This window comes from Gobio gobio (genome assembly GCF_949357685.1).
Source record: "Gobio gobio genome assembly, chromosome: 24".
Taxonomy (NCBI): Eukaryota; Metazoa; Chordata; class Actinopteri; order Cypriniformes; family Gobionidae; genus Gobio; species Gobio gobio.
In genome coordinates, this window is record NC_137120.1 from 11,629,878 (window position 1) to 11,644,303 (window position 14,426).

A 14,426-nucleotide genomic window follows, 5' to 3' on the forward strand; every position below is an offset into this window, starting at 1 on the left:
TCCAGTTCGACCTCGTCCACATTCGACACGGTGCCATCGAGTGTTAAAACGCGAAAGGCGAAGCTTGAATTTACGGGTATGTCCCTCTTTGGCTAATGTACTTTCAAGATGGAGGGGCAACATGGCGACCGGCATTCGAACCCCTTACCCGTATGTATTTTCAATGGCATATTATAAACTTACGAGAATGCTTTATTACTTGAAAGAAGTAAATATACATTAATGAGCACATATATTAAATATAAGAACTAAGTGTTTTTAGCTAAGAATAAACTAAAAAAGTTACACAGTGTAGCTTTAAATGATAAATGGTGCCATCTAGTGGGTTTTTGAGAAACAGTGCTAAAACATCATCACAGTAGTGCGAGCTCAACAGGAAACATCAGCCAGATGGCAGCCCCTCAAACATAGAAATAGGCTCTCTGTGAATTATAAAGACAATACAACAACTCGGAAGTGATCCAGTTCAGTCAAATGATACACCGCACACACCTGGTGAAGATATAGCAAGATATAGTTTTAATAGACCTACAACATTTCAATGGATTATATTGTTTAATGATCACTGCTGTCTGTTTAAATATGGCCATGTCTACACACTGTAAAGTTTCAGGAGTGACAACTGCATTTAAACACAGAAGTGAATTATCATTTCGTGTGAGTACACAACTCCCGAAATTGCCATGACACCGTGGTAACCACAGCAATGTTCCACAGTTATTGTGTCCCTGAAGGTGATCGAGATGATCTCAGTTATATTATTTGTTATATAACTACATGTCTCATGGATGATTTTGATTAGCTTAATGATCTTAATCCTGATTCATATCCTGCTTCTCATACATTTGCACTGGGAACCTAAAACCATTAGAATATAACATATTATTAACATAGTCTATAACATTAGAGTAGATGAAAGGGTTAAAGGCCACAAGTTGTTGTTGTTTTTTGCACAGTGGGTGGAAACTTCACAAAGTCTGTTACAACAGATGAGAGTTTGCTAACAACACCACTCATTATACCTCTGTTTCTGTTTGTTATATAGTTTCTCTCCCTGTGTCAGAAAAAGTGTCATCTTGTTTTTTTTTTTGTAAATGAAAGAGTCTTAAAAAGCTGCTAGCAAGACAGGAAGAAACTCTTCACCTAAACACACACATGCTCTGAATGCACACTCTCACCTACAAGACGTTTGCCCACCCAACAGATCACACCAAATTGAGAAAACCAGCCGCTGCAGGTTTCAGTTTGACTCAGACGATGAACCACAGGGAAACTGGCACTGTGAGATACCTGATGGGTTTCACTACCTCACGCGGGAAACACTTCATGTAATGCATAAATGTAGGTAGCAAACGTAAATCAAGCATAGTCCACGAAGTGTTGGCGAAATAACACATTATCGGACCGGAGAGAATAATATGAAATTTCTTCCAGAAAACTTCTTGCACAAAATAAATTCAAGCACTTTCAAGGACCTGTATGTATGTTTATTTTCAGTCATGTCATTGTACTCAGCCCTCTCTTTCTGCACAAGGGAAAAATGATCGTGTTGGTTCTTTACTGCTTCAGACATTGTGTTATCTGGGAGGTTTGCACTTCGTCTCGCTGCTCGTGTATCAGCCACCAGGGTTGCCAGGTTTTCACAAAAAACCCACACAATTGCTACTCAAAACTAGCCAAAAACAAGCCCAATCGCGTTTCAGGGGGGCTTCTCCGGTAAAAATCGCATTACAGGGGGTAAAATATGTGTTTTTTTTTGGCATGGTTGCCTACTAAAATCCACATTCCCGGGGCTAAATATTACATAATTGGGGTCGCTTCAACCCGCGGACTTGGCAACACTGAGCCACCCATAGAGGGCGGGACAATAACAAAAGAGAAACACGCCTCTGCTGCATGCTAGAATCTCCTAAAAACTAGGCGATTTCAACCTCAAAGTGTATGCTTTTAAATATAACAATACTACTATCTCAAACATGGAGAGGCTTCTTCATGATCTCAACTAACAGATTCGGCAAAAAAGCGAAAATCACCAATTTTGAAAAAAAAAAACCCCACTTCATTCTCATTTTGCTCGAAACTTGTGCTGCCGACTTGTGTCCCTGGTTGCCGTAAACCCATTAGAATATAACTATTAACGTAGTCTATATATATATATATCCTTATGCTCATCAAGCCTGCATTTATTTAATCAAAAATACAGAAAAAACAGTATCCTAATATTGTGAAATATTATTACATTATGTTCTTTTTAACTTTTTATTAATCAAAGAATCTTGAAAAGAGTATCACAGTTTCCATCATTGACATTAAATCCTCATATTAGAATGATTTCTGAATGATCATGTGACCAGTGGAGTAATGATGCTGAAAATCCAGCTATGATCACAGGAATAAATTATATTTTAAATTATTTTAAAATAGAAAACCATTATTTTAGTAATATTTCACAATATTGCTGTTTTTTATCAAATAAATGCAGGCTTGATGAACATAAGAGACTTATAATGCGGCATAATATTCAAAAATGGTAAGTTAATATAATAAAGTCATTTCACGTAACCATGTCGCCAGCCTACACTTCACATAATAGGCCTGTAGGAGCCGGTGGGAAGCTTTCTCTATTTCACTGTAGATCATTAAATGGTTACACTGTCTAAGAAGTCTGTCCGAAATCAGTTTTGTGAGGTGCCTTCATACACAAACGCTGCCTTACAAGCCAATGTCTGATAAGGCAGCAAGGCAACGAGTCAGCTGCCTAGGTTTTCGGACACAGCCAATATATTGCCAAAAGTATTGGGACATGGACACCCCTCTAAAATAATTTAGTTTAGGCCTGTCGCGATTGGTCGATACAATCGACTGAGTCGACGCTGTTAATTAGTCGACATCAATATTTTTAGTCGACTGGGTAAGTTGGTTACGATAGGAAATTGTATTAGTACCGGTACTTTAAAAATGACAGGACTCTAATAAGAGCAGGATTTCTTAATGTGTGTCGATGTGTGACAGCAGGAGTGAGGACGTGTGTGAGCTCTGCTTCCACCGTTCACTAAACAATGGAAGCAGAACAGTCAAATATATGCGCAGCTCAGGAAAAAACGCAACAGAAAAGTGTGCCGCGGCCGGGACGTGCTCGCGCGCGCTGCATGACTCTGACCTGAAGCGCATGCGCACACGTCTTTCACTCAGACAGATCGCGACGCCAGTTTCGTGGATTATTGGGTTTGAATGGCAAAAAACATGTAAAAATGCACGTCCTGTCGAGTATTCGGGTAAACGCAGTTGGGTATGTCTATAGTGAACATATACAGACTAGAGTTGAATGAGAAATCAGGTGTTACAATGAATTTGTTCCGTACAGCTTTTAAAGGGCCGGACCTAATATTCTGTGTGAAGCAGGACAGGAACGAATTCTGTAAGAATAGTAAGTTCTGTCATATTATTCAATTACTTTTACAGTTTTTATGCCATGATATCAATTCAGTATCGGTATTGAGGTATTTTAATCTGGTATCGTATCCAATGTCCGTATACATTTTTACTCTTTTACTCTTTATTTTGTCAAGGGCTTGTTTACATTTATACTGTTTTATAGTACACTACTAAAAGCCAACGTTGCAAGTTAAATTAAATGTTTTTAAGTAAAATTTTGGGAAACAATATCGTAATAAATTAGTCGATAGATTAATCGATAAATTAGTCGATAGATTAATCAATATAAAAATAGTCGTTAGCGGCAGCTCTAATTGAGTTCAGGAGTTCCAATCACTTCCATGGTCACAGGTGCATAAAATCAAGCACCTTGGCATGCAGACGCTTCTACAAACATTTGTGAAAGAATGTGTCGCTCTCAGGAGCTCAGGGAATTCAAGCGTGGTACTGTGATAGGTTGCCACCTGTGCAATCAGTCCATTCGTGAAATGTCCTCACTACTAAATATTCTACAGTCAACTGTTAGTGGTATTAAAACAAAGTGGAAGCAATTGGGAACAACAGCAACTCAGCCACGAAGTGGTAGGCCATGTAACATCACAGAGCGGGGTCAGCGCATGCTGAGGCAAACAGTGCGCAAAGTCGCCAACTTTCTGTAGAGTCAAAAGCTACAGACCTGCAAACTTCATGTGGCCTTCAGATTAGCTCAAGAACAGTGCACAGAAAGCTTCATGGAATGGTTTCCATGGCCGAGCAGCTCATCCAAGCCCATCACCAAGTGCAATGCAAAGCGTCGGATGCAGTGCTGTAAAGCACGCCACCACTGGACTCTAGAGCAGTGGAGACGTGTTCTCTGGAGTGACCAATCACGCTTCCCTGTCTGGCAATCCGATGGACAAGTCTGTGTTTATCGGTTGCCAGGAGAACGGTACTTGCCTGACTGGATTGTGCCAAGAAGAATGGTCACTTCTAGAAGAATGGTCAAAAAGTCCCATAAACACACTCCTAAACCTTGTGGAAAGCCTTCCCAGAAGAGTTGAAGCTGTTATAGCTGCAAAGGGTGGGCCAACTCCATATTAAGAGTGGGATGTCATTAAAGTTCATGTGCATGTAAAAGTAGGCGTCCCAAAACTTTTGGCATTATAGTGTATTTACACCTTTCTTGATCATCCGTTGGATTTAATGATTTAATTGATAAATGGTGCCATCTAGTGGGTTTTTGAGAAACAGCAGCTAAAACATCATCACAGTAGGAAACATCAGCCAGATGGCAGCCCCTCAAACATAGAAAAAGGCTCTCTGTGAATTATAAAGACAATACAACAACTCGGAAGTGATCCAGTTCAATCAAATGATACACCGCACACACCTGGTGAAGATATAGCAAGATATAGTTTTAATAGACCTACTTGAACATTTCAATGGATTGTATCACTGCTGTCTGTTTTGATGTGGCCACGTACACACTGTAAAGTTTCAGTGACAACTGCATTTAAAGGTCCAGTTTGTCCTGTTTTTTTGAAGCTTTGATTGTGTTTACAGTGTGCAATATAACATGTGTTCATGTTTCGCATGTAAAAAAACACAGTATTTTTCACACAATTTACTTATCTGTATACCGCTGTTTTCACTGTCCTAAAAACGGCCTGATGAAGTTCTATGAAGTCCCTCGTTCAGAAATACGTAACGAGTTCTGATTGTGCCAGCGGTTCCCGTGTCGTGATTCGACAGCAGCTTAGCGCACGTTGCCCGGAAAGGTCACGCCTCTTACCATAACGGGGAGATGCATGCGCTCAAAGTACAGCGTCCCTGGGAAGGCCACACAAAGGTGATTTGACTCCGGGATGAAAATAACAGCGTCTCGACGACATGGCGACAAACACACTCTACAAACGCAACACTTCCTCTTCTCCAGGTGGGAGCAACAAGACCACGCCCCCTTTTTTGCGTATTCTTGTGGGCGGAGGTTAGTCAACAAACTGCTCTTTAAAGCAGGAAGTACAGGGATGTAGTCCAAACCGGACGTTCGCTGTAGGCTTTGAAAGGGAACTTCTGTTAAATAAAATATCTCACTTGGCATTGAACTTTGAGCTTTATAATTGTACAGGTATTATTTATGCTCTAACAGCAACATTACACACTAACTAAAGTTTGAAAAATGGGATCACGAAGAACAGGACCTTTAATCACAGAAGTGAATTATAATTTGTGTGAGTACACAACTCCCGAAATTGCCATGACACCGTGGTAACCACAGCAATGTTCCACAGTTAATGTGTCCCTGAAGGTGATCGAGATGATCTCAGTCATATTATTTGTTATATAACTACATGTCTCATGGATGATTTTAATTAGCTTAATGATCTTAATCCTGATTCATATCCTGCTTCTCATACATTTGCACTGGGAACCTAAACCCATTAGAAAATAACATATTATTAACATAGTCTATAACATAAAAACAGTAGATGAAAGGGTTAAAGGCCACAAGTTGTTGTTGTTTTTTGCACAGTGGGTGGAAACTTCACAAAGTCCGTTACAACAGATGAGAGTTTGCTAACAACACCTCTCATTATACCTCTGGTTCTGTTTGTTATAGTTTCTCTCCACGTGTCAGAAAAAGTGTCTTTTTTTCTTGTAAATGAAAGAGTCTTAAAAAGCTGCTAGCAAGACAGGAAGAAACTCTTCACCAAAACACACACATGCTCTGAATATGCACATGCACATGCACCTACAAGACGTTTGCCCACCCAACAGATCACACCTAATTTAGAAAACCTGCCGCTGCAGGTTTCAGTTTGACTCAGACGGTGAACCACAGGGAAACTGGCACTGTGAGATACCTGATGGGTTTCACTCTGTATTTTTATTTTGGTCATTGCACACACTATAATTGAGAATTGAATAAATACAACCATTATAAAATCACTAGGGTTAGGCTCCATTTCACTATGAAGTTAATCTGACATTCAATGTTAGTTTTCTACTTTTAGCCATTTAACAGCCTGAGAACTACCTTTCAAAAAGTATTTAACTGATAAAAACATATTTCCATCCATTAAAGACAGTAAGGCCTGGTTTCACAGACAGGGCTTAGATTTAGCCAGGATTAGGCTTTAGTTCAATTAGGACATTTAAGTAGCTTTTATAAACGTTACTGATGTGCATCCCGAGACAAAACAAAGGCACTGACATATTTTAAGATAAAAGTTAAAACAAGCTCAATAATGCATTTTAGTCTTGGACTAGCTTAAGCCTTGACTCGGAAACCGGGGGTTAAAGTGTTAATAGGTCCCAGATAAACTATAACATTATATCATATGTAAATACAGCATGTGAAACAATAGGAGGGTCAAACTCTGTTGTGGGAGGATTCACATAGTGTAGGTGTTTTGATGAACAGTGTTATTACATCAGATGCAGAACAGTTAAAGACAATGTTTCACATGTTAGTTTTGTTCTGTTTGTGCTGCTGGAGTCTCATTGGTAAGTTATAAAAGCATTTTAATTGTTTAATTTCTTTCCATTGTGGAGTAATAAAGCATCTGCTATTGTTCCAATTAGATCATTTTCAGCTGCTGCAATATGTACCAGATGAAAAATTATTGCTAGATCTGCTAGCTTTGAATTCAGGACCCGATGAAGATATTTGGAAGAATGTTTGCAGATCTCGGCAGCCATTGACTACCAGTGGGGAGAATAATGGTAGTCAATGGCTGCCGAGATCTGCTTGGTAAATGACAGAAACGACAGCTGATTTCAGCCATTGTAACCCTTATGAGAAATAAGTGTACGCAAGTGTTTTATTAGTATACGTATTTTAAACAAAAATAAGAAAGTATGCTTTCAAGTCTACTTTTTATATACTTATTATATAATAAAATTGCACTTAAGCATACTTGACTTATACTGATAGAAAAGTCTAAGTATATTTGGCTTATACTTGTACTCAAGATATACTTAAAAGTATAATTACATTTTCAAAGTATACTTGGCTTGTAATTGTGTTTAATCTTTTGATTGAGTAGCCTATTAAATATCCCCTATTTACATAGTTTTACATATGGTCTTATAAAACTTACATTGTTTGAAAATATTGATTAGAATATTGATTTGAGTGTTCCTAATTCTGCGTATCTGAATATTTGTGTAGGCGAGTCTCTGGTATGTGTACATAGAGGAAGAGGAAACGACTGTGAAGCTTTGGGGGTGTTGATGGACTCGATCTACTAGTTTTGATCATGATTTTGTTTGTGGGCCCTTATGTATGAATCTTCTCAGAAATGCTCTTAAGAAAAGTCTTAAGCTTTGACTTAAGTGTCAAAACATTCTTGGTAAAAAGTAGGACTTGTCTTAGAGTAAGAGACTTTGAAGCTAAAAGCAACTTTCAGTAAAGTCAAAGACTGATTCTTAAGTGTTAACTGAGGTGGCACTTAAGTGTTGCAAACTACGGACTACAATGATATCAATCCAAAATGGCATGTGCAAAATGATCATGAATTGGTTTTGATGCTGTGGGATCCTTTTGTATTGATATCCGTCTCCTCATTTACAGTCGGAGCAATGATGTTTACACGAGTTCCATCAACGGCTCCAACAACTCCAGGGAAGCCTGAAATCCCCTTAAAAGTGTCTTGCTTTTGCCCCATGATTTGAATGTTAGTTGGGAAAATCAATGAACTGCCGTACAGTAGTGGCCAAAAGTGATCTTCACCCTTTATGGAAATATTATTAAAATGTGTTAAAGATTTTCGAATGTTGCGTAGTTGTGATTGGAGTCAATTGTTTTATTTGCGCGCAATGAAACATGCCAAATTGTATGGAGAAAATGTTCAGGCTGTTATACAAAGAAATTATGAACACATGCAACAACAAAAGAAGACCAATGAAATATTAAAAACTGATTATGTTGCAGTCAATGTAAGCTTTTTTTGTCCTGTGAGCTTTTTGTTTTTCTAGTAGCTGTAGTTTGCCTTTTTTGCCACATTATTTTGTCAGATAAATACCTTCACTAAGTTTAGTGTTTTGTTATTCCCTCATATTGTAAAATATTTAAAATATACAAGTATAAAAATATTTTCCTCATATTTTGATGGTTTAAGCAAACTTGTAGGGTCTTTTTTTAAACTTCCACACATCACTTTTGGCCACTAATGTGTGTTTGGTGTGGTTAGTGCCACAATAGTGATATTTAAGACACTGTATACTGTGTGCTCTTAACTAGGTTAGGATACATCTCCGGCTCTCTAAAATAATTTAGGAGCTGGGAACTAGTCTTAACACTTAGGAACCTTTATGAACCACACATATTCTGAAGTCTAGGAATAAGAGTAAGATTACATCATTCTTAGAATTCTGACACACTTAAGAGTAAAATGTTACTTTATACATACGGCCCCAGGTCAAGGCATAGACTTTGACAAAAAATGTTTTCAATGTTATGAAACTTACCCACATTCAAGTGTTGATAAAAAAGGATGCATAAAGCTATAATGACATTTTTTTTAAATTAGTTAAATGTATATTTCAAGTATAAAAAAAACAATAGCTACATTTGAACATAGTATACTGAAGTGCTTACAAATATACTTGAACAACTTAAGTACTGCTTAAAATGAACTTGAAATATACTTCTTTTTCGTAAGCTAAACCAACAGGAGGCTTTATCTGTGACAAAACCTGTTCATGTTCTGCAGGTGTTTATGGTGCTGATGAAGAGAAGTCAGTGATGGAGGGAGATTCAGTCACTCTAAACTCTGATGTTACTACACTATCTAAAGACGATAACATAGTGTGGAGATTCACAGCTGAAAAGTCTCAAATAGCTAAAATCAGCATTGAAAAACTAATCTTCTCCACATCTGGGAGATTCAGAGACAGACTGAAGCTGTACGATCAAACTGGATCTCTGACCATCACAAACATCACAACTGAACATGCTGGAGTTTATCAACTAGAGATAGATGGAGTAAGCCTGACATCAAAAAGATTCAATGTTTCTGTCTATGGTGAGATCATTTGTCCAGTCCTTAAATTATTCTTATTTTATATTTACATGTTGAAATGACACACTAAACACTCACTCAACATACTGAAACAAAAATAAGATTGTTCTATTGATTTACCATTTTTTTCTGATGTTTTTCAGCTCGTCTGCCTGTTCCTGTCATCAGCAGTATTTCTTCACAATGTTCTTCATCGTCATCATCATCATCAAATTGTTCTCTGGTGTGTTCAGTGGTGAATGTGAGTCATGTGACTCTCTCCTGGTACAAAGGAAACAGTTTATTGTCCAGCATCAGTGTGTCTGATCTCAGCATCAGTCTCTCTCTACCTCTGGAGGTGGAATATCAGGATAAAAACACCTACAGCTGTGTGCTCAACAATCCCATCAGCAACCAGACCAGACATCCCAACATCACTCAACTCTGTCACACATGTGCAGGTACGCCAGCACAGCTGATATTAGTGATTATTTACTGACCTGGGGCCGTATGTTTAAAGCCGCTCAGAGTAAAATTTTACTCTTAAGTGTGTCAGAATTCTAAGAATGATGTAATCTTACTCTTATTCCTAGACTTCAGAATATGTGTGGTTCATAAATGTTCCTTTATGAGTAAGCTCTCAGCTCCTAAATTATTTAAGAGAGCCGGAGAGGTATCCTAACCTAGTTAAGAGTAACACGATGGCAGCAGAGAAGAGGAGACACACACTTTCCAACGGAAATATAATGTATTGGAGTTAAATGCTGACAGGGAATTTATAAAATGATAAAAGCTTGATCGTCAAGATATTCTTTTTGTAAGTGACCGTTAGAAATTGATTTTCTCTTACTCTACCAATCAATGCTCGTCTGCAGGAATATAAAAGTAATAATTACATATTTTGGTGACAGAAAAAAATGCAGCGGTGTTGACTTGGACCCAGGGTCAGGGTCAATATTATTCATTATTAACAAGTAATTATTATTATTAACAAGTATTTTTTATACTTGTATATTTAAGTCAGCGCTGTTTAACTGGATTTAAATTAAAACAAATCACAGAGAGATTTGCAGTTCGTACCGGAGACCTCTGCGCCGAACTCCAACACTTCTCACGGAAAGCACAAGTAGCGCTGTTTCGTTCCGCTTTGGGCGCTGTTTCCCTGGCCTAAAATCTAGTACTGCCACCTTGCGTTGACAGCGTGAAACTGAAAGATTGTACATTATCCGTGGCGGGCCACATATAATATATTTTAATAGACACGCAGTGGGCCGTTTGAAATTCATCCCCGGGCCGGACTTTGGACACCCCTGCCCTATATCTTGTGGACTTAACGGATACGCGGCAGCCGTTCTAAGTCCACATAGAAGTGTGCCATTTTGGGTTGATTGTAGTCCGTAGTTTGCAACACTTAAGTGCCACCTCAGTTAACACTTAAGAATCAGTCTTTGACTTTACTGAAAGTTGCTTCTTTATAAAAGTCTCCCACTTTTAGACCCACTCCTACTTTTTACTAAGAATTTTTTGACACTTAAGTCAAAGCTGAAGACTGTTCTTAAGAGCATTTCTGAGAAGATTTATACATACGGGCCCTGGGGCCGTATTCACAAAAAGAATTTAAGGCTTAAATGAGCTCCTAACTTTCCGATTTAGGAGGAACTATTATAATTTTTTTAGTATTATAATACTATTATGTCCTACATTTTTGCTCTAAGAGTATTTCACAAAGCATTTTAGAGCTAAACCAAGCTCTTAAATTTGTGAAACATTAGGAGTAGTCAATAGGACTTCTAAGTCACTTAGACCAAATCACAAACAATCCTAATGGGTGTTGCGGACCTTTCTCCCCTTTCTCTTTTCCACTTCGCTTCCTGTCTAGTCAATGTCCTATCATAATAAAAAGGCAAGTCAACAAAACACAGACATCTCTCTATTCCTTAGTAAAAGTTGCTCACAGCAGTTTTGTGTTTTAAGAGAAAAGTCTAAGCTAAGAACTTTTACTGCTATTTAGGAGAACTCTTAGTGCTAAGATAAAATGTTTTGTGAATACGGCCCCGGACGGACATATTTACTTATATTAATGAAAATGTGTTGTATTTTGTATGTGTTATCGGGACCTCCTTGAAAATGATGTTACATCTCAAGGGGCTATCCTTTTAACAAATTCTCTCTTTTTCCTTTAATATCACTACAGTCTCACTCTCAGTCTCTCTGATAGTGCTGATCTCTGCTGGATCTCTGTTGATTGTAGTTGCTGTCGTGATGTGGTGCATCTGCAGGAAACACAGAAAAACTGATCAAGGAGGCAAGTGTTACCTACTTTTAAGAAGTATTATAACAAATAACAATAGTATTATAATTTAAATAATTCATTATTCATCATATATTTCAAGCTCTTGAGAAATAACATCACATTATTCCATCAAGAGGTGCACATACATTTTTGGTCAAGACCTTGTATTGACAATGTAAGAGTCCAGCACTCATTCTCCTAACTATTCTTTCACAGTTTGAGCCTGATGAATCGTGAATTGTCATCATGAAATGTGGCCATGATGTGTCTTCCTAAATTAAAAGCCACACACTCCATCAATTAGTAGTTTAAAAAACTTCAGCATTAAATAATTAATAGCATACATTAATGGTTTAACTTTGACAGCCCTATAAGTCAATGAGTTTTCTTGTTTTAATGCATCTATTTTTGTTGTTGCTAAAACAGTTCAGACTCGTGAAGAAGAGATAACATACGCTGATCCCACATTCCACAAAAGAAAAACATATGGTAAGGGAATTTATTCCTAATTTATGTTCTGTGTCTCTGTATACAAGTGATCGATTGTATAATGAACGATCAACAGCATCTGATATTGTCCATATTGTTACAGCAAAATCACATATCAGATCAGAATTTTAGTGTCCAATTTGGCATTACTTCAATGCATCTGTGAAACACTGAAGTCAGAAAGTCATATGCTACATCACAACCGAAATAAATATGGCTCCCGCATACTTCCACTCGCTCCTACGAGTCTACACCCCCACCAGAAGCCTCCACTCAGCTAAGGAGCGATGGCTCGTGGTACAATCACAGAGAGGCATGAAATCCCTTTCCAGAACATTTTCATTCACCGTTCCTTGCTGGTGGAACGATCTCCACACCTCCATCCGGATGATCCGGAATGCAGAATCACTGTCAACATTCAAAAGACAGCTGAAAACTCATGAGCACTTAAAGGGTTAGTTCACCCAAAAATAAGAATTCTGTCATTAATTACTTACCCTCATGTCGTTTGACACCCATAAGACCTCCGTTCATCTTCGGAACACAAATGAAGATATTTTAGTTGAAATCTGATGGCTCAGAAAGGCCTCCATTGGCACAATACACTTAACACTCTCAAGACCCATAAAAGGTACTAAAGACGTCGTTACAAAGTCCATCTCACTACAGTGGTTCTACAATAACTTTATAAAGCGACGAGAATAGTTTTTGTGCGCAAAAAAAACCTAAATAACGATGTATATAGTGATGACCGATTTCAAAACACTGCATCATGAAGCTTCGAAGCGTTATGAATCAGCGAGTCGAATTATGATTCGGATCACGCGTCAAACCGCCAAACTTCTGAAATCACGTGACTTTGGCGATCCAAACCGCTGAATCGACTCGCTGATGAACGGAGGTCTTACGGGTGTCGAACGACATGAGGGTAAGTAATTAATGACAGAATTTTCATTTTTGGGTGAACTAACCCTTTAACCTCATCTTTTAAAAGAAAAAAAACCTACATTTTCCTCTATCCCCTCCCTATTCTAGCTTATGCTACTCTAAGCAATGTCCAAAAACATAGTATTTCATGCACTTTTTGTGATTTTTCTCCTCTTCATGACGGATCGCTTCCTGTATTCCTCAGTTGTAAGTCGCTTTTGATAAAAGCGTCTGCTAAATGAATAAATGTAAATCTGCCTAAGATATCTCTCTGTCTGTTCTGAGGGTCACACTTCTGATGTATTATCATCTTGTGTGGTGTTATTTTACAGAATGTTAAAGAGGAAGATCATGTCGAGTATGCGCCTATTGCCATGAGATGATGATCAAACTTCAATCCTTCTCTAAGTGCAAGACCAGGAGCTCCTGCGACAACCTCAGGTTCAGAGTCAATGACTTTTTAGAGTTTTAGGATTGATGAGAATCCCTACGTGGCATCAGGAAATCACAGCGGACGTGCAGTGAGATCATTCTTGAAGTGTGGTACTTAAAGATGGATTCTTGAAATGGTCTCCTAAAAACTTCAAATGAATTTTCCTTGTAATACAAGGACTTTTTAACAAATCATATGGCACATTGGAGCTTTTTCATGTTTGACTATTAAAGTTTTAAAGAGACCATGTGTGTAAATCTCATTTAAAAAAGTGCAAAATGTAGATACAAAATAATCACCAAAATGAGTGTAGACAGGTTATGCATGAGCTTGTAACTGCTAGATGTGTGCGTGTTTAATGTCAGTGTCAATAGCATGTGGTTGAAGGGCTTTTTTTTCCATTCCTGCTAACATGAAACCGTTTGACTTCTGCTTTAGACAAAACAGCTTTACAAAATACTACATCCAACATAAAACATCATCTCAAATCAAACAGTGATATTAGCTACTGTGAGATCTGTGTGAATGTGACATATGGAAAATGCTTCAATATAGCTTAAACTCTGCAGACCCTGATCAGGTATATACTTAAATTTTAAGATAGGCGGAAATGACATAAAAAAGGTAATAGTCATCCCTTCAGATCCATTTGAATAAATCTTGCATACAACATGATACAGACAAAATTCTTTTTTCCAGTATTTTCTGGAATTTAGTGGAAACAGCCCAAACTGTCTGCAGGGTGCTAGAGCACACAGTTACACACTTTCAAAAATGAATTTATACCCAAACAAATCAAAAATGTATTATTACAGCTCAGACAACATATACTTACATGTTTATCGCTTTTAGCAGTGGTTTATGA

At 37.9% G+C, this 14,426-nt stretch overlaps 1 protein-coding gene across 1 annotated transcript; it reads left to right on the forward strand.

Moving 5' to 3' along the window:
• The first annotated feature begins 6,851 nt into the window (after positions 1 to 6,851).
• Positions 6,852 to 13,806, forward strand: LOC307120379 (SLAM family member 5-like). The gene is made up of 6 exons (XM_079807397.1): positions 6,852 to 6,921; positions 9,132 to 9,443; positions 9,584 to 9,880; positions 11,614 to 11,724; positions 12,139 to 12,201; positions 13,461 to 13,806. The coding sequence occupies exons 1-6, from the start codon at positions 6,873 to 6,875 to the stop codon at positions 13,466 to 13,468; spliced, it is 840 nt and encodes a 279-aa protein (XP_079663523.1). The 5' UTR covers positions 6,852 to 6,872; the 3' UTR covers positions 13,469 to 13,806.
• The last annotated feature ends 620 nt before the right edge of the window (positions 13,807 to 14,426 follow it).